The sequence below is a fragment of the Chiloscyllium plagiosum genome, chromosome 34, assembly GCF_004010195.1.
Source record: "Chiloscyllium plagiosum isolate BGI_BamShark_2017 chromosome 34, ASM401019v2, whole genome shotgun sequence".
NCBI lineage: Eukaryota > Metazoa > Chordata > Chondrichthyes > Orectolobiformes > Hemiscylliidae > Chiloscyllium > Chiloscyllium plagiosum.
Genome location: NC_057743.1, coordinates 29,085,692 through 29,105,351, shown reverse-complemented (window position 1 = coordinate 29,105,351; position 19,660 = coordinate 29,085,692). Strand labels below are relative to the sequence as shown.

Sequence of the window (19,660 nt, the reverse complement as noted above, 5' to 3'; positions counted from 1 at the left end):
ATGGCTATACGTGAACAGATAGAAACCATTTCATATAACACAACTAAAACTCTAAAATAGTCAGTTCTTCTGTAACGGGATGGTTGCCTTGTGCAGCCTTGCGTAATAGCACTTAAAGTATTGGCACTGTAATCGCATTACAACCAACTTTTAAAAGTTTGTGCTGTAGAAATAGCATCCCAATTCATCAGTCACGTTAATGAAATGCTTATTTGAACAGAATGACCAGTGTCCATTATGAAGTTCCCTTTTAAAAATTGCACAGCTTCCATTATTTTATAAGAAATGCGGAGTGATTGACTTGGTCTGATTTATTAATCCAATAGCCATAGCTCACAGCAACTGCTGCAGAAGATGTAACTGCTTTTGTCACATTTTACTGAGTAATTTAGTGCAAAGAATAGACAGCTGCTGATGAAGACAGCAATTGCACGCACTTGCTTTTCTTCCTCAGTGTGTCTTTCTCTGTAACTTTGTTTCCGGTTCCAATTGAATCAACTAGTTGAGAACCAATCAGCTTCACTTCTAAACAACTCTTCAGCTCCTGATCATTTGCAGGATCCCTTCGCCACAGATTTCAATTCATTATAAGAATCTAATTTCTTGCTGTGAAATTATGTAGCCACCCTTGTAAATCATTCTTTTTAAAAAATTTTAAACTTTCCTTATGACAAGTATCTACTGAAACCCAGTGTGGGAACAAAGTACAGCAGATGCTGGAATCTGTACTGAAAATAAAAATCTGTACTTTCTCTACAGGGAGAGAGCTCTGAAGAGTCACCTAAACTCAAACCATTAGCTTGCTTTCTCTCGATGGATGCTGCCTGACTTGCTGTGATGTCCAGCATTTTTTGTTCTTCTACTGAAACCCACTTAAAATACTTTATCTCTTCTGACAAAGGGTCACTGGACCCCAAAACATTAACTCCGCTTTCTCTTCACAAATTCTGCCAGGCTTGAGTTTTTCCCACAATTTCTGATTTTATTTCTAGATTTTCATCATCTGCAGTTCTATAGTTTGTCTTGAGAATACCTGGTTTCCACTAAAAACCCACACGCTACAAGTCTTGGAAGAAATTGCTGTGCAATGCCATCACTTTGACCACTCTGCAATGATGCTTTTCCAGGAAATTAAATACAAAGGAAAAGAAAAAGCAGCAATGTAAGAATAAATGGATATATTGGGAGGAGACCCATTTTGAGTTGAACCATGGTAGTGTTTTGGATTTAGAATGGTCTATGCTGGTTGGATGATTTGCGAAATAAAAGCTACCACAAACCTATGACTGCATCATAAGAGGACTGGCATATGAAGTCTCCTGTATGAACATGGCAAAGGAAAAGGTAGAGACTATGGCAGATCTAGTCCAAAGACTTTTGGACTGAATGCAAAAGAGGCAAAGACAATGTTATGGCTCGAAATGCTAATGGCAAACTAGGATTGAAAGTACCAAGGAAGGTAAAGGTAATCAACAAATTCTCATACTTTGGCTCAATGATAAACAAACAAAGTTGCATCCAAGAATGAGATCCAGTTTAGGTTGGTTGTGGAAAGAGGAGTGACCAGTAATTTCAGTAAAGTCTGGAATGCCAAAAGCATCAGCATGAAACTGAAAAACCTTATAGTGTAATGACGAACATGAAGTGTTGGATTCTATGGATGTGAGAGTTGAACTTAAGAAGGTGGAAAGAGAACAACAACTTTTGAAACACTGTTGTGATGGCAGATGTTTAATTTTAGCTGGAGGGACAGAAAGAGAAATAAATGTGTTATATCCAGAATATTAGTTCAGGAAACAAAACTGGTCTGTTTACTGGCTCTGATTTTTGTCCCCCAGTATGTCCTGTCATGGATGTAATCAGGATATTAGGAATCCAGTCGTTCAATTTGGGGTAATTTGCATTTGTTGAATTTTATGTAGAAGAAAAAACTGCTGAATATTTTTCTTACAATTAACCTTCTATAAAGTGTTGACATTGTGGTAAATGGGAACGATCTGTTGTCGGCTACTCCAAATGCCACATTTAAATATGTGTAAACTTCAGTGCTATTGGATTTACCAATTATGCCAAAAGGGTTTCCATCGCACTCCCATCAATGTATCAATATATCCTAATTATGTTCTTCTTGAATCATCCTGACCAGATTGAGTTTTATAATTTCTCCTAAATATCCAAAATACTTAAAGAAATGAGTTTCCTATTTGTAATGTCAGGAATTTTTATAAGGTAATAATTTTCAAAGGAGAAAGTGAGGAAATGCCCTTCATCAGAAATAGAGTAATTTTCAAAGAACCAATATTTTGAAATTACCTATTTAAAAGTAATTAGAATGAATCTGACTTTTGACTCTGAGTCCATATTTTTGCTTTCAAAAAAGGCAGGAGTCCATATATATGGTTTCACAATTTCAGTCTTGAATTTTCCTAAAATTTATTGGTGATTGCTTTTAATCATACTCCGCCATTTCTGAATTTTCCACTAGTAAAAATGTCTCTTTTACATTGACCCCTTAAAAGCTTTTCTTATTCTGAAAATCATCAGCCAGATCATCCCTCAAATTTCTAATTCTAGAGTAAAAGAAGCCTAATCTGTGCTGTCTTTCATGATTGATATAAAGTCTCGGTGAGTGAATATGGTTTAGTGTGGGATGCAAATAATGGAGTTCTGGTTGAGCTGAAATTTACAGGAAGCATAACCAAAATGATGCAGGTCAGGTAGCCAGTCGTACATCTGAGGTAACAGACCAGAATGAGAATATTAACAGCAGACTAGCTCATGCACAGGCTGAAGAGAATAATGTGGCATTTGAAGGAGACTATCTTCAAAATGGATAAGATATGGGCCTCTACCTCTTCTCTGGGTTAAATAAGATGTGGAGTTTGTGAATACTGGTTTGGCAGAGAGACTCTGAAGTAAAGCTGCAAAGTTTGTACAGAGGCTGAAAATAATGGACCTAACCTTCCTTTTTAATTGAAATAAGCAGTCGTCAATTCAGAATTGATGACCAGTTATTGAATAGAATGCCACTCAGTTCTTCAAAAGCTTGACTCGATTCATGGCAGCAGCGAGAGTGAGCTGTCCATTTTTTTTTGTTTGTTTCCATTTCTTCAATTTCTGCTCTTGTTTTTAATTCCAATTATTGTATTCTAAAATGATGCTGCAGAGTGGCGACTTCGTACACTTTTCACTGTACTCCTGTCGTCTTGTACTTGGGTACATGTGTTAATAAATAAGATCTAAAGTTTAACTTGTCATATTTTAAAATGTTTGTTTTTCAACCCGACTCAATGGTCCAGGAAGGTAGAATTGTTGAGTCAGTGGATATATTTGTCAATATTATTGATACCATTTCTTCAGTAATCAGCACAATTTCTGTTTTTAATTAACTTAATATGTTGACTTATTTTCAGGTGAGATATTTTCATTCACAGCCACATCAGGATTAGCAAATGAATCATTGTTGAATATTGTCTCCTTTCTTGTCGGTGTTTTATTTACAAGGGTTGAAGGCAGGTGGAGTGATAAGAGCAAACTGCTGGGTTTGGAATCTGCAGTAGTGGGATAAGGAGGGGAGGGATTCCATGATTGATTACAAGATACTTAAAGATGAGAGAGGCTATTTGGCTTAACTTAATTTTTCAAATCAGAACAACTGTAAACTTCACAGCAGCTTATATTTATGAAATTACTCTGGGTTTATATGGCCAACACTTTGCCTGAAAGTCTATTTCAAACTTTTTATGTGAAGGAAAAAGACCTTGACATCAACCCAAAGTTTTTTTTTAAACAGTCTGGACCTATCTTGTACTGTCATGACTGTATCGGCTCCTCCTGCTCCCACGAGGAGGTTGAACAGTTCATCCACTTCACCAACACCTTCCACCCCGACCTCAAATTCACCTGGACAGTCTCAGATTCCTCCCTCCCCTTCCTCGACCTTTCCAATTCTATCTCAGGCGACCGAATCAACACTGACATCTACTACAAACCGACCGACTCCCACAGCTACCTGGACTACACCTCCTCCCATCCTGCCCCCTGTAAAAACGCCATCCCATTCTCCCAATTCCTTCGACTCCGCCGCATCTGCTCCCAGGAGGACCAGTTCCAAAAACGCACATCCCAGATGGCCTCCTTCTTCAAGGACCGCAATGTCCCCCCCGACGTGGTCGACGATGCCCCCCACCGCATCTCTTCCACTTCCCGCTCCTCCGCCCTTGAACCCCGCCCCTCCAACCGCCACCAGGACAGAACCCCACTGGTCCTCACCTACCACCCCACCAATCTCCATGTACAGCCCATCATCCGCCGTCACTTCCGCCACCTCCAAACAGACCCCAGCACCAAGGATATATTTCCCTCCCCTCCCCTAACAGCATTCCGTAAAGACCACTCCCACCGTGACTCCCTCGACAGATCCACACCCCCCACCAACCCAACCTCCACTCCCGGCACCCTCCCCTGCAACCGCAGGAGGTGCAACACTTGCGCCCACACCTCCCCCCTCACTCCTCTCCAAGGCCCCAAAGGAAACTTCCATATCCGCCACAGATTCACCTGCACCTCCACCCACATCATCTACTGCATCCGCTGCAGCCGGTGTGGCCTCCTCTATATTGGGGAGACAGGCCGCCTACTTGCGGAGCGATTCAGAGAGCAAATCCATCGAATTCAGCACCGCCTTCCTAACCTGCAATCTTCTTCCCGACCTCTCCGCCCCCACCCCAGTCTGACCTATCACCCTCACCTTGTCCTCTTTCCACCTATCAACATTTCCGACGCCCCTCCCCCAAGTCCCTCCTCCCTATCTTTTATCTTAGCCTGCTGGACCAACTTTCCTCATTCCTGAAGAAGGGCTAATGCCCGAAACGTCGATTCTCCTGTTCCCTAGATGCTGCCTGACCTGCTGCGTTTTTCCAGCAACACATTTCCATCTCTGATGTCCAGCATCTGCAGACCTCACTTTCTCCTGTCATAGCAATACCCAAGTGGAAGATACCAATAACTTGCTCAAACGCTCAGTTTTGCCAAGACTAATCACCAGTATCAAAATCATTACTTTACATGTCAGCTTTAAATTCATCTATCACATAGAATCATAGTCATAGAGATGTACAGCATGGAAACAGACCCTTTGGTCCAACCTGTCCATGCCAACCAGATATCCCAACCCAATCTAGTCCCACCTGCCAGCACCCGGCCCATATCCCTCCAAACCCTTCCTATTCATATACCGATCCAGATGCCTTTTAAATGTTGCAATTGTACCAGCCTCCTCCAGTTCCTCTGACAGCTCATTCCATACCTGTACCACCCTCTGTGAAAAAGTTGCCCTGCGACTGCTTAAATGTTCTGTTTAGATCATTCTGAGCTGTTTCCTTCACTTAATTGCTGCTTCTAGCTTCCATTGAGTTTCAGAATCTGAGTTATTTATGTAAATTGAAAAACTTAATCTTTTAACTTTGAAGTTGGGGCACCCTATCAAATGCTTCTGAATTAATTTGGGCACCATATATATGTAAAGGTGTCTTGTTTAGGCAGTCATTGATGAGCATTAATCATTTTGTAAAAAAACTGCAATGCATGAAATGCGAAACATAAGCATCTTTACTGATATGAAACATCCTTTGGTGTTTCAGGGAAGTATGATAAAGCAAACTTTGAAACTGAGGCACGTAAGGTATTGGGGCCGATGACCAAAGTAGATTCTGTGTGAGTTACTAAGTGTCTCCAGCATTTCTATTTTTACTGCTGAAAAGTGAATCATAGAATCTCCACAGTGTGAAAACAGGCCATTTAGCCCAACAGGACCTCTCAAAGCCTCCGAAAAGCATCCAGATCCATCCCCCTACCCTATATCTGTAACCCTGCATTTCCCCTAAATGCGTGTAACCCACACATCCCTGAACACTGAGCAATTTAGCATGGCCAGTCCACCCAATGTGCACATCTTTGGACTGTGGAAGGCAACCGGGGCACCCGGCGGAAACCCAAGCAGACATGGCAAATGTGCAAATTCCACACAGACAGTCAACCAAGGTTGGAATCGAACCCTGGTCCCTAGCGCTGTGAGGCAGCAGTGCTAATCACTGAGTCACTGTGCCACACTTTTGATTTAGTTAAAATGTTAAACTGAGATAGGCATAGGTTTCCCGGTTGAATGTCAAGTCCCGTTTTCAAAGCACTATTCAAAAAGAGTAATCCCATCAAATGGCCAATTATTCAGTCATTTGATATTTATCAGACTTGTGTCAACGTAAACAGAATGCTGCATACGTTAACAACAAGTGTGATTAAATGCTTTAGTCATCCTAAAGATGTGATGAGATGCCATTTAAAGATGCAGGCCATCTCCGCATTGCAAACTTGTTCCGTTCATGAGTCGAATCGCAAGTTGATTTGTCTGCAGGTCAAAACAATGCAGAACAATATAAAGCAGCTGTTTAAGTCCAGGAAATGTTCATAGAAAACATAAGTGCAGGAGGAGGCCATTCAGCCCTTTGAGCCTGCTATGCCATTCATCACTACCACGACTGATCTTAAAATTCAGCAATAGCCTAATCCTACTTTCTCTCCATAACCTTTGGTCCCATTCTGCCCAAGTGCTATATGTAGCTGCCCCTTGAATACATTGTGTTTTGTCACCAACTACTTCATGTGGCGATGAATTGCACAGGCTCACCATTCTTTGGGTGAAGAAATGTCTCCTCATCTCTGACCTAAATGATCCATTCCAATCCTCAGACTGTGACCTATATTCTGGGAGTGACCCCCCATCAGGAAGTCCTCCCTGCATTTATGCCGTCAAATCCTGTTAGAATTTTATAAGTCTCTGAGATCGCCTCCTCACTTGTCTGAACTCCAGCAAAGGCAAAAGTGAGGACTGCAGATACTGGAGATCAGTTACTCCTGATGAAGGGCTTTTGCCCGAAACGTTGATTTTCCTGCTTCTTGGATGCTGCCTGACCTGCTGTGCTTTTCCAGCACCACTCTAATCTACATTCTGAACTCCAGCGAAAACTATCCTAACCTAGTCAACCTCTCTTTGTACGTCAATCCCACCATCCCCAGAATCAGCCTGGTAAACCTTTGCCGCACTCCCTCTAGAGCAAGAGAATCTTACTCAGAAAACGAGACCAAAACTGCACACACCATTCTAGACAATGCTTCGCCAAGGCCCTGTATAACTGCAACAACACATCCCTGCTCCTGTACTCAAAACCTCTTGCAACAAAGGCCACCATACCATTTGCCTTCTTTACCGCCTGCTGCACCTGCCTGTCTTCAGTGCCTGGTGCACAAGCACATCCAGGCCCGACTGCACACTCCCCTCTCCCATTATACAGCCAACCAGGTAGTAATCTGTCATCTTGTTATTTATTCCAAAGTGAATAATCTCACATCCAAATTATTGCTGCATCTGCCATTGATTTGCCTACTTGCCCAATCTGTCCAGCTCATCTGCATCCTCGTCGCAGTTCACCCTCCCACTCCACTTGGTATCATCTGCAAATTTTGAGATGTTACATTTTGATCCCTCATCCAAATAATTAATATATGCAGAGGAACCTCTATTAACTGAATATCAATTATCTGAAGAAGATTTCAAGGTCCTGCAAAAACATGGCATCAAAGAGATAAGAGCTGAAAATGTGTTGCTGGAAAAGCGCAGCAGCCCTTCTTCAGGGCTTATGCCCGAAACGTCGATTCTTCTGTTCCCTGGATGCTGCCTGATCTGCGCTTTTCCAGCAACACATTTTCAGCTCTGATCTCCAGCATCTGCAGACCTCACTTTCTCATCAAAGAGGTAAGTGTATTCAGATTACCTGGACTGAAGAACATGTGAAAACGCTGGGAAAAACAAAGAAACCCAAACACCTCGAGCAACAGTGACTGGATTTTTTTTTAAGGTAAGGGTTAGTTACACAGACCTCTGGAAAAGTGCGAGGTTTACAGGTATTCCCGTCACTTTACTGGGCCATTCATGAAAATAATGGCCAAGAAAGTAAACACATGCATGAGGCAGTGCTTCTGTCTTTCTGAGATAAGGGAGCACAAGTGAGTTGCGTGTCAACTTTCTCTGTTCTTTCATAAGTTCTGTGTGAACGTCAGCCTGTGGACGTTTCACACCTTTTTAAAAAAAACATGAAAAGGCAAAAGAAGTGAACGCATGCGCGAGGCAGTGCTTCTGTCTTTCTATCGCGACACTGAGTTCATGGAAACTGACAAATGCTCTTGTGATGGTAGAAACTGATCGGGACCTTGTTTAATGCTGGGATTTCACATATTTTTGTGATGGTAAAGGTTTAGTTCTTCTCAGTTTAACCTTTAATTTGCAGAATGCAAAGATTAGTTTGTTTAAATAGCATACTCATCAAAATTATAGTTTTAAACAAACTCTCCAGTAGAGCACAGCATCAAATCAGTATGGTTTTCCTTGTTTACCATCAAATCGATTATCAGAATAATCAATTACCTGAATGAAATAGTGCCCGCCCATCTCGTTCGATAATTGAGGTTCCTCTCTATTATGAATAATACGGTCCTAGCACTGATCCCAGTGGCATCCCACGAGTTATTACCTGCCAATTTGTAAAGCACCCATTCATTCCTACTCTTTGTTTCCTCTCTGCGAATTAGTTTTCAGTCCATCTCAATACGTGTCCCAATCTCATGTGATTTAATCTTCCACAATAATTTCTTCTGCAGGATTTTGTCAAATGCTTTCTGAAAGTCCAAATATACCACATTGACTGGCTCCACCTTCTTAACTCTGCTAGTTACATTTTCTTAGAATTCTGAAAGATTTGTCAAGCATGATTTCCCTTTCATAAATCCATGCTGACTGTCTGTCTGATTCTGCCACTGCTTTCTAAATGCTCTTTGCAAAGTTCTTGATAATGGACTCAAGAATTTTCCCCACTACTGGAGAGCAGCCTGGCAAGGTAAGTGATCTAAAAGCTTTCTTCGGGGATTTGCGGCCTTCACTTCAGGAGTGGAGCTGAGCAGGCGAAAGCAGAAAGCAGCCTGGGAAAGTAAGAATTTCTGATTTCGACTGGGGGGAATCTGATAAGTGACATCAGAGGAGGGCTGTGATTTGATTGGCTAATAAGGGGTCTACTATTGTCAATCTGTTGAATTATTGGTGACAGCTTGCATTCAGTTAGAGATAATACGCTGAGATAAAAAAAAGTTTAAAAATTAAATTCAAAACTAATTAAATTAAATAAGGATAGAGGGTTAGGTGATGTACTGATCCTGCATGATATGGGAGCTGGCGGACCCATTGTGGTTCCCAGTGACCACATCTATAGTAAATGTTGGTTGCTCAAGAAACTCTGGCTCAGAGTCGATGAGCTGGAGTCTGACCTTCAAACATTGAGACACATCAACGAGGGGAGAGTTACTTGGCGCTGTGTTTCAGGAGACAATCACACTCCTTAGATTGACTAACTTGAATTCAGCCAGTGGTCAGGGACAGGAGGGTGTCGCTGAGAGTAAGGCAGGTTAAGGGATCCAGAAGGTGAAATTGCAGGAGCCTCAGGCCCTGTTCTTGTCTGACAGGTTCAAGAGTTTTGCACCCTGTGTGCTTGGGAATTGGGACTGCAGGGAGGATAAGCCGACTGACTGCAGCACTGTCATGCAAGGAGCTATACGATTGTAATTAGGAATAGTATAGTTAGGGGCGTAGGCACTTCTCTGTGCCCAGGATCAAAAGTCCCAAGGGTTGTGTTGCTGAGCTGGCGCTTGGATTCGGGATATCTCATCTGGGTTGCAGACGAACTTGGGAGTGGGAGGGTAAAGATCCAGTGGTTGTGGTCCACGTAGATTTCAAAGACATAGATAAAACTAAGCAGAGGGTCTCCCAAGGGAGTGTGAACAGCTAGGTGCTAAATTAGAAAGCAGAACCAGAAAGGTGTTAATCTCTGGATTACCACCTGAGCCTTTGAACTAATTGGCAGGGGTCAATAAGATTAAGAAGATAAATGCGTGGCTTTACGATTGGTATGGGAGAAATAGGTTTGAATTCATGAAACATTGGCACCAGTACTGGGGACCTGTTCCGATGGGATGTAAGTCAAATATTTAAAATTTTACTCCTGTATGGTTTCACATCAATTGGATGCTCATAATTTGAGGATCTGCTGTATCTTTTTTTCATGAAAGCACACAACTTGCAGTTAAAGTATTTGCAGAACTTGAATAAACTGTAGCCTGTGCTGTTTAAAAAGTAACAAAATGGTTTTAACTTTGCTTTATGTTTGTACTTGGGTTGCCGGTGTTTAATATTGAATGTTGTCTTTAATTCTAATATCAAAAATCTGTGTGGCAACAGTTAGGGCACACAGTTAATTTAGTGTCAATAGATTGCTGGACAGCAGTGATTCACTGAGCTTGCTTATAACTGAAACAGTTCCTGGGGATGACCTGATTGCTATTCATTTATTATAGTTTTTTACTTACTTTTGCACTGCCAACTGTTGCAGTTGTGTTTTTCAGTGGAGAAAGGAATTTGTCTTTGGTTAATTTCCTTCAGCATGAGCTGTTAAGTATTGATAACCAGTTTTCACAGACTGCTGCATAAGCTTTTCATCTTTGAAGTCCAGTATTCTGTTAATGTAACCGGATCCTCAGAATTTAAACTTTTTCTATAATCTGTGCTTTTTTTTCCCTCATTCTGTGGTTTTGCTTGATTTTACAAGATGCATCATTGAAAACCTTTGTGACAACTTATTCATGATTATGTCACCTGTGTTTCATTTGGTAGCAGTCTTGGGTCACATTTAGAAAGTTGCAAGCTCAGGTCCCACAGCTAAAAATTTCTGTTAGTCGTGATCTTATGCATTGTCTTTTAAATAACGTACAAAACTGAGATTGATCTGTCCTCAGGTGAGAATAAAGATTCCCTGCCACTAATTTGAAGATTTCCAGTGAGTTAGTTAATTCTTGTGTTTTGACCAATTATTTACCTCACATTAAGTATCACGTTGTCATGGAGCTATGATTTAGGATGACATCCATGCAACAGGTCCCTCCAGTCTTTCTAGATTGCTTGTTGATATTTAGATAAAAACCTATTCCGAGATATTATTACACACCCTCTGGAGCAGGTTTAAGACTCTCTCAACACCAGGTGAGAGTCCAACAGGTTTATTTGGAAGAGCAAGTGTGACTTGAAGCCAGGCATCTCTGGCTCAGAGGTATGGCTCACCACAAGAGCCACCCAACATTGCTTGTGATTATGCACTGAAAATTCTCTGCAAGTGTGATGCCAAAGAACAGTTGATTAAACAATGTCTAACAAATGGTGATATAAAGATAATTTGAATTTCTCATCTCAAGATAAATACCAAAAGCAATATTCAAATGTAGCTGTCCAGTTTCTTGAAAATTTCATTAAATGCTCGCTTTGTCAAACTATCAGCTACAGAAACCATTGGATGAACATGTTTCCGTCAGGCGGGGTTACTCGGACCCGTGGGCGCAACCTTAAAATTAGAGGGGCTCAATTTAAGACGGAAATGAGGAGAAATTTCTTCAGCCAGAGAGTGGTAGACCTGTGGAATTCACTGCCACGGAGCGCAGTTGGAGGCCAGGATGTTAAATGTCTTCATAGCAGAGTTTGATAAATTCTTAATCTCACAAGGAATTAAGGGACACAGAGTGCGGGTAAGTGGCGTTGAAATGCCCATCAGCCATGATTGCATGATAGAGTGGACTCAGTGGGCCGAATGGCCTTGCTTGTGTCTTATGGTCTTATTAGAACCAGTCATGATTACACAAGTCATGTCCTTGAGCAACTTTCTTTTTATGTCTGATGTTTAAAATAGTTGTTGGATTCATCAGCCAGACAACTTGCTTCCTGTTCCAGATAACTCAAAATTTTGCATGCATTTAGGTGTTGGCGCAGTTGGCATATACAAATTCATAATGGTTTTGTTCACATCAGTCACTCAAATTTTGTGCATCCTATACTTAGTACTCTTTTTCATCAGTATGATACCATTTAAAATTTCAGACAGAAATCCATCAATATATGTGTATTATCAAGAGGTTGTCATTTAAATTCTTTGAGTATTAAACATCTGGAATGCTGAAAATTGCATTATCAGGAACTGGAATAATATTTTTGATCTCATATTAAATTGATTCACTACTGCCTCCTTTTAAAGATTGATGTCAGTGTAAATAAAATATATTGAGCAAATTTTTTTTCACAATTAACTCCTATGACAAAATTTCAAGAAACTGTGGAATAGATGGGTTCACTAATAATGTTGTTTGTACCAGTATACAGTACACCAAAACTTAATTGACTTAGAGTAGGCGGATGTGGCAAATTAAAGTCAGTATCAAGAATTAGAGGGTGATTCATTTTGGTAGGAGGAATGAAGAGGCCACTGTTTCCTCAGATGGTGAGAAATTAAACCATGTAGAATAACAAAGAGATTTGGGATTAAATGACGAAACGTAGAAATGCATGAAGACTGAAAGCAGCACAGTGGAATTTTTTTTCAGGATAAATAGAATAGCAAAGGAGGTACTTAAAGTTATTACTAATTTTGGTTTGACCAGACCTAGAGCTCTAATTTCGAGGAAGTGCAGAAAAGATTTACAAGGACGCTACCAGAATTAAAAGAGGACTGTCAGTAAAAAAAAAAATAGCCTGGGTTGTTTTCTCTGGATGAGAGTCGGAAGAACATTGGTCCTTAAGATGATCAATGTGTTTCATAGGGTGGATGTGAAGAAACTGTTTCGACTTGGTGAATCTGGGAAAAAAGGGCATAGAAGGTAAGATGATCACTTCTTCAAATGGTGAGAATGTGCAACTAGCAAATAATTGGAATAGTTCAAGAGTAGTTTTCATAGATTGGAGAAAAGAAGGGACAAGAATGAGATAATAAGATTTGGTGGAGGCTACTGTGATGCGAAGATCAATTAGACTGAATAGTATGCTTTTGTCCTTTTCGTTATTTGTGAAGTGCAGTATGCACTTCCTTATAGAATCAGTTGAATTATTGATTCTAAACTGTATACTATACCTGCAGGTAATATCAGGACATTAGGCTTAAAATTATAGGTATGTTTTCATTTTTTGATATTTAAAGGTGCTATATAAATGTAAGCTAATACTGTTAGCATGCTTTTAACATCTGCAAAAAATGTTCATTGTGATAACAGGGGTATTTTTCTGGAAGATTTAAACAGTTTCTTGCTGATAATGGGTTAACTAACCTATAGGTACAGTAATTACGTATTTAAAGCTGCAGTTTTCTACTTTTTGAACAGAATCTATTCCTTTTCCATCCCATGGGTCAGTATATTTTATACTTGATGTGGGTTTACTTACCCACAGTATGTATCTCAATTTAAAAAATTGCAGCAGCAAGATTTTGAGTTTAAAATGATTATTATTGGTTCTCTCCTACATACCTGAAACTAAACACAACATTATCGAATTGAATTTGCACGTGCAGGTCCGCATACAGATTAGTGAAAGGTAGTAGGCAGTACACTTAGAAGTTATGATTAACTTTAATCTTTGATTTGCAAAATCTGGTCTTCTACAAGGCATGCCTGATTTTGTGAATGAAATTTAAGCAGAGACAATGGCCTAGTGGGTATTATCACTGGACTGCTAATCCAGAGACCCAGGTCATATTCCAGGGACTTGAAATCTTCAAATCCTGCCATAGCAGATGCTGGAATTTGACTTCAATAAAAATCTGAAATTAAGAATCTAATGATGACCATGAATTCACTGTGACTATGAAAACTGGCAGCTTTCATTCATTTTGTATTTGATTTCGACTAGGCTCGTCATCAAAAAGCAGTGATTCACTTCAATGTGCCAAGTGTAAGAAGAAAAATCGAAGAGTTATTTTTTATATTTTCTATACAGTAAATCCTGCTAAGAAGTCAGTTTGATAGAACTGGGACAGCCTCTACTACTTCCAATGGTTGAATTTATCTCTGGTCCAATATCAAGAATGATGACCATACTGCCAAACTAACAAAGCCTGTGGAACAACATCTGCACTCCGCACTGCCTTCAGGAGATAAAGGGGTAAAAATGAGGGTGCAAACTGCGTTCAGCCCCCCTGAGCCTGCTATGACATTTATAGCGTTCATGATCGTAGCTGATCCTCAAACTCAATGCCATCTTTCCACTTCCTCTTCACACCCCTTGATGTCTTCATATCAAAAAACACGTTGATCTCTTTTTTGATTATACTTAGTGACCCAACCTCAAATACATTCTGTGACAGTGAATTCCATAGGTTGACCACTCTTCCTGTGAGAGATGCTTCCTCATGTCAGTCCTAAATAATGTGGCATTATAGATTTCAGAACTTCAATAGTTGTTCATGGATTGAAAGAATTAACAAGATATAAAGTGTTATACTCAAAAGGAACAGCAATAACTGTCTGGAATAAACTATTAAAGATAAGAAATTTAAACAGGAATTGAAAGCAGTTTATCCATGGCTTGGAAAGGAGAAATTCAAGATAACACAGACAAAACTGCTTTGTAAACTGGATGCTTTATTGTCACAAGAACAACTAATTGCCCTACAAAAGAATTTAAGGAATTAACTACAGGAAAACAAAACACACACAGTTCATCAAATGTAACCAGGATCAAATAAGCTGATGATTCAAGGTGCAGACTTGTAGCAATTTGGATGAAAGTACTTTTTAAAATAAAAAAATCATCGACCAAAGGACGAAAATCCGTCAGAATCAAGCACTAGAACTCGACCTTAGCAGAATGACATTGGAACTGTCCAGAGTTCAATCCTTGTACAGAGACAGACACTTTTGGTTGGAATCCTGGACAGATTGGGTAGTTGCCAAGTTAGGTTGTTATGACCCTTTTATGAAAGGGAATTGGATATACGGTTCAAAAAGAACAGTGTCCGAATGTACAAAGTGGAAACGGGAGCACAGGATTTGACGCGGTAGAGAAAGTCATTTTACTGACGTATAAAGCTGGATTGTTCTATGCTTCAGGATCCTGACGTCAAGACTGAAACTGAATTCATAGTCTGCATTTGTTGGCAATGTGTCTGTCTGGCAGTCTTCCCAGAACAGCCTTCCAGTTGTTTGCCTCCTGTTAGGGACAGCAGTTGAGGTCCAGATCCTTCAGGCCCAATTGGTAGACTCCTTTAGGCTGGAGCCTGAGCAGAGGTAGGAACTGCTATGGCAGGTTAAGAACTGTGAAGGAGCCTCGACATAGAGACATGCTTGATAGCATTTATGAAATTCAGTGGCAGTGAAGGCTAATGCAAATAGGGCCCCTATGAGTGGAGGGAAAACCTGATTAAGAATTGTTGATGTTGTAAGTTGTGATTTATCTTGCTTAAAGCCCTGTGATTTGGGTATTGAGTCCCAGAGTCTGATGACCACACCGACCTGCCACTGGGAGGGCATCTAACTTGCAAAGGTGGCCTCTACATGGTGGAGGCAGCTTCAATTTTGATGAATTGCTAGTTTGTAGTTGTCCTTAATTGAAACTTTAAAACTTGTTATTATAATCGGCTACCTGTGAGAGGAGAGGACAGCTGTTTTGCTCCCCTCCCAACTCTGGAAAAATTACTCAATGGCAAGAATGTATGGTGTGTGATCCCAACATGTCTCCCTCATATTTTCTGGACCCATGCTTCCAATCTTGCCACTAGAGAACATACAACCAAAGGATCAAATACCAAGCTCTACGCACAGGAACCTCAATCATCCGAAGGACACTGGCAGGGTGTGTTTTGTTTGGTCAATTGAATGCCGGATAATCGAATGTCAGATCACATCATTTAACCAAACATCGGGATTTTGCAATCTTGCTGGATAATCCAAAATTCAGGTTCCTCTGTAGTGTATTATATTACAGTTGACCTGGGAGTCCAAGTTGCTGTGATAACTATGCTTCATTTTAACATGCCTGTTGTAGTTTGGAGCCATGAGTTGTGATAGTAGAGGGACTAATTTTATTTGCATCACATGGCTGACTAGGAATTTCTCTTGCTTTTAACTTTCTGCCATAAACATGTATCAGAAGGTGTAATAATTGTAATGAGGTCAACCAGATGGACCTCATGGAATGATTTCCCTGATTGGGGCTGTTAATTTATCCAGTCAGAGCCCTGGCTGACAAACAGGAATGTCAGGGTAAAAGAAATATGAACAGGAGTGTCAGAGATTCTGCTCAATCTGAGAGCCAGCTCTGAGGAAGCTACATTAGTGTCAAGGACTTTCTATGAGTAAATAAAGGGAGACTTGGTGATGGGATACTGACCTCTGTGGAGTTATTTCGGAAGGATTTGCAGGTTGATAAGAACACAACTTCCTTGACCATTAAGTGCTTGGATAGACTGGAACAGAGCTTTTGCTGCATAAGCAAGAATGCTACCATCCACTATGCCACAAGACTTGTTTTCATGTTACAACCTCCTCAAAATTTTGTCTTAAGTTAGGGACTGAATGCAGAGTTACAATTAAATATTCTTTGGTAGATAATAGTTTTATGAAACTAATACACTAAAATCGGTTGCCATTGCCAGTTGAATTGCTCTTCCTTCTGATACCTTCCATTTTTCTACAAAGATGTTGTACTTCAAAGATTAATTCATCATTAGGGTTTGAGCAATTTCCTCGGTTATGGGACTGAAAGGTGCTTCAGAAATTCAGGTCTTTTATTTAATTGCCTTGTGTTTGCTTAGGTTTTTATTTATAAAGTAGAAGTGACACATTGTCATTGTATGAGTCAGATTGTGGAAGTTAGTTTCATTTTTCTACCTTAATCAGCTTGTTATCTATGAAAATGTGGTAAATAGCTTGCTGATATAATGGCTCAATGATGAAATTTCACAGCAGAGCAAGTAACATTTTACATCCATATTTTTAAATTTGTATCAAGTATCCTTTGGTGGTTAAGAGGAGTGGTCAACCACTGTGACTTGGATTGCTGTTTCTCTTATGTTACACCCAGCAGATTATATGACAACACTAACAGCAGTAGCCAAGGATGCCTCCAAATGCACATCATATGTTGTCTATTTCACCTGATTTTTTTTCCCAGAAAAAGGCACCCCACTATAAGTAAGAACATAAGTGAAGCATAAGAGCAGGCAATAATGGGGTGATTTTTTCCCCCCTTTTGCTCTTTGTCCCACAGAAACCTGGCAGGATCTTAGCGTGCGATTTCCATCACTCAGTCTGAGCAGCAACTACAATATACAGCGTGCTGTGACAGAGAGATGATCGTACCACTTAGATCCTATCTTGCTTAATTAGCTGTTGCCAGAAGGGGTACTAGTATTATTTTTACACCTTTTTTCTCTGTTTAGAATCAATTTATAGACGTGGCGCTAGAAGATGGCGGAAGCTTTACCGTGTGAATGGACATCTCTTTCAGGCCAAACGTTTTAACAGGGTGAGTAACCTAGTATCTGTGTGTTAATGTTGCTGTTTTGATACATTACGTGCATCATTGCTAATTAGTCTTCTATTGGCTTAATGTATGTAAAAAATATTCACAACATATTTGATTTTGGAGCAAGAGCAGGAGACCAAGATGAAATAGTAGTGGACTTTGGATTTCATTTAAGATTCCAGCATGCTAACACATGTTGATTGACTTCACATCAAGCACAAGCAACATTGACTATGGGTATCCCTAATTTACAGTGGGTTTTTTTTCCCTATTTCATTAAAATCAGAGCGATGTATTGCTGATTTCTTATCATTCATGGAACATGGGCGTCAGTGACTGGGCCAGCATTTATTGCCCATCTCTAGTTGCCTTTGAGAAGATGGTGGTGAGTAGTTTGCTTGAATTGCTGCAGTCCATCTACTGTAGGTAGATCCACAATGCCATTCAGGAGGTATTTCCAGGATTTTGACTCAATGACAACTGGTCATAATAACCAAGGAATATTGATAGTGAGTGGCTTGAAAAAGAAACTTGCTGCTATTCCTGTATATCTGCTGCCCTTGTCTTGTTGATAGTGGTGGTCATGGGTTTCAAAGGTTTTGTATAAGGATTCATAGTGAATTTCTGCACTGCATTTTGTAGAATGTACACTGCTGCTACTGAGTGTCAGTGGTAGAGGGTGTGGCTGCTTGTGGATGTGGTGCCAATCAAGTGAGCTGCTTTGTCCATGATAGTGTCATACATTTGATTGTTGATCCAGGCAAGTGAAGAGCATTCCATCATACTCCTGACTTGTTCCTTGCAGATGGTGAAAGTCTTTGGGGAGTCAGGAGGTGAGTTACTTGTCACAGTATTTCTGAAGTCTGACTTGCTCTTGCAGCCACTGTCTTTATATGGCTAGTCCAATTCTGTTTCTAGTCATAATAGCCAACGAATATTGATAGTGGCAGATTCAGTGATGGTACTGCCATTGAATGTCCAGGGGTGGCAGTTTGAGTGTCGATTATTGCGTGGCATTTGTGTTGCATGAATGTTATTTGCCACTTTTCAGCCCAAACCTGGATATTGTCCAGGTCTTGCTGCATTTGGATATGGACTTTATATGAGGAGTCACAAATTATGCTGAACATGTGAAGTCGAAAAGTCTTAGAAATGGATGTGAAGGAGAAGAGAAGTAATGTGTGTGCATGTGATATACCCGTACCTTGGCTTTCTATTCCATACAATTTGAAACTACTAAACTCAGGACAGACTGGTGAGAATAGAATACTTACATTTTAATTTAGTTTTCAAGTAATACATTTAAATTTTGGTAATTATGTCACTGAGGTTTGGACGTACAGGAGTACATGACAAAAAAACAATACGAACAAAGTGGGCAAACTTAGGGCAGAGTTTCCCATTTGCAGTTGGTGCTTTCTCAAATAAAATTCATGATGCTCAGTAAGCTATGGCTTGGAATAACTTTTCTTGTACAATCTTCTGCTCGTTATCTCATCATGCAACCGGTTCTTCACATTCTTGTGAAATTGCACCAGGATCTTGCTCTGACACATGTCGTTTGACACTGAGGAAGTAGCCCAAAGAGGCAAGTTAGCTCCCAGTTTTGTGGAAAGGACCTTGGAGTTTCTGGTGGATGAGATAGGGAGGAGAGCTGTCCTTTTTCCTGCAGACCAGCAAAGGAGGCCAACCAGGAACAGCCAACCTGTACACAGATAATTACCCCGGAGACCTTTCTGTGACCTAGGTTAAATGGAATGCACAGTAGTGCAAGAAAAATATCTGTAATCTTGATAATCTGAAATGGTAATTTTTGACATCCTCTCTCTCTGCTACTTCATACTCCAGTCCACCACTCTCATGTCACTGCACACATTTCTCATGAAGGCTCATGGGCCATAGCTCTGATTATTGCATGCATAATGCCTACTCGAAAGTGACAGCTCCAAGGTGGCCGGTATCCTGTCAACAAGTCACCCTTTATTTGTGTGGAAAGTCCTTGACACTGATCCAGCTCCCTCAGAGCCAGCTGTCAGAATGAACAGGATGTCTGACATTCCTGTTTTTAGAGCTGAAAATGTGTTGCTGGAAAAGCGCAGCAGGTCAGGCAGCATCCAAGGAGCAGGAGAATCGACGTTTCGGGCATGAGCCCTTCTTCAGGAATGAGGAGAGTGTGCCAAGCAGGCTAAGATAAAAGGTAGGGAGGAGGGACTTGGGGGAGGGACG

General features: G+C 40.5%; 1 protein-coding gene across 3 annotated transcripts in view; it reads left to right on the top strand.

The window, feature by feature from the left end:
* prkcz (protein kinase C, zeta) overlaps positions 1-19,660 on the top strand; it is a 413,579-nt gene that overhangs the window by 151,778 nt on the left and 242,141 nt on the right. For all 3 annotated transcript variants that reach the window (XM_043676028.1, XM_043676026.1, XM_043676025.1), the window contains exon 5: positions 17,349-17,434. In XM_043676028.1, coding sequence (XP_043531963.1) covers positions 17,349-17,434 — 86 coding nt within the window. The remainder of the gene's footprint in view (positions 1-17,348; positions 17,435-19,660) is intronic.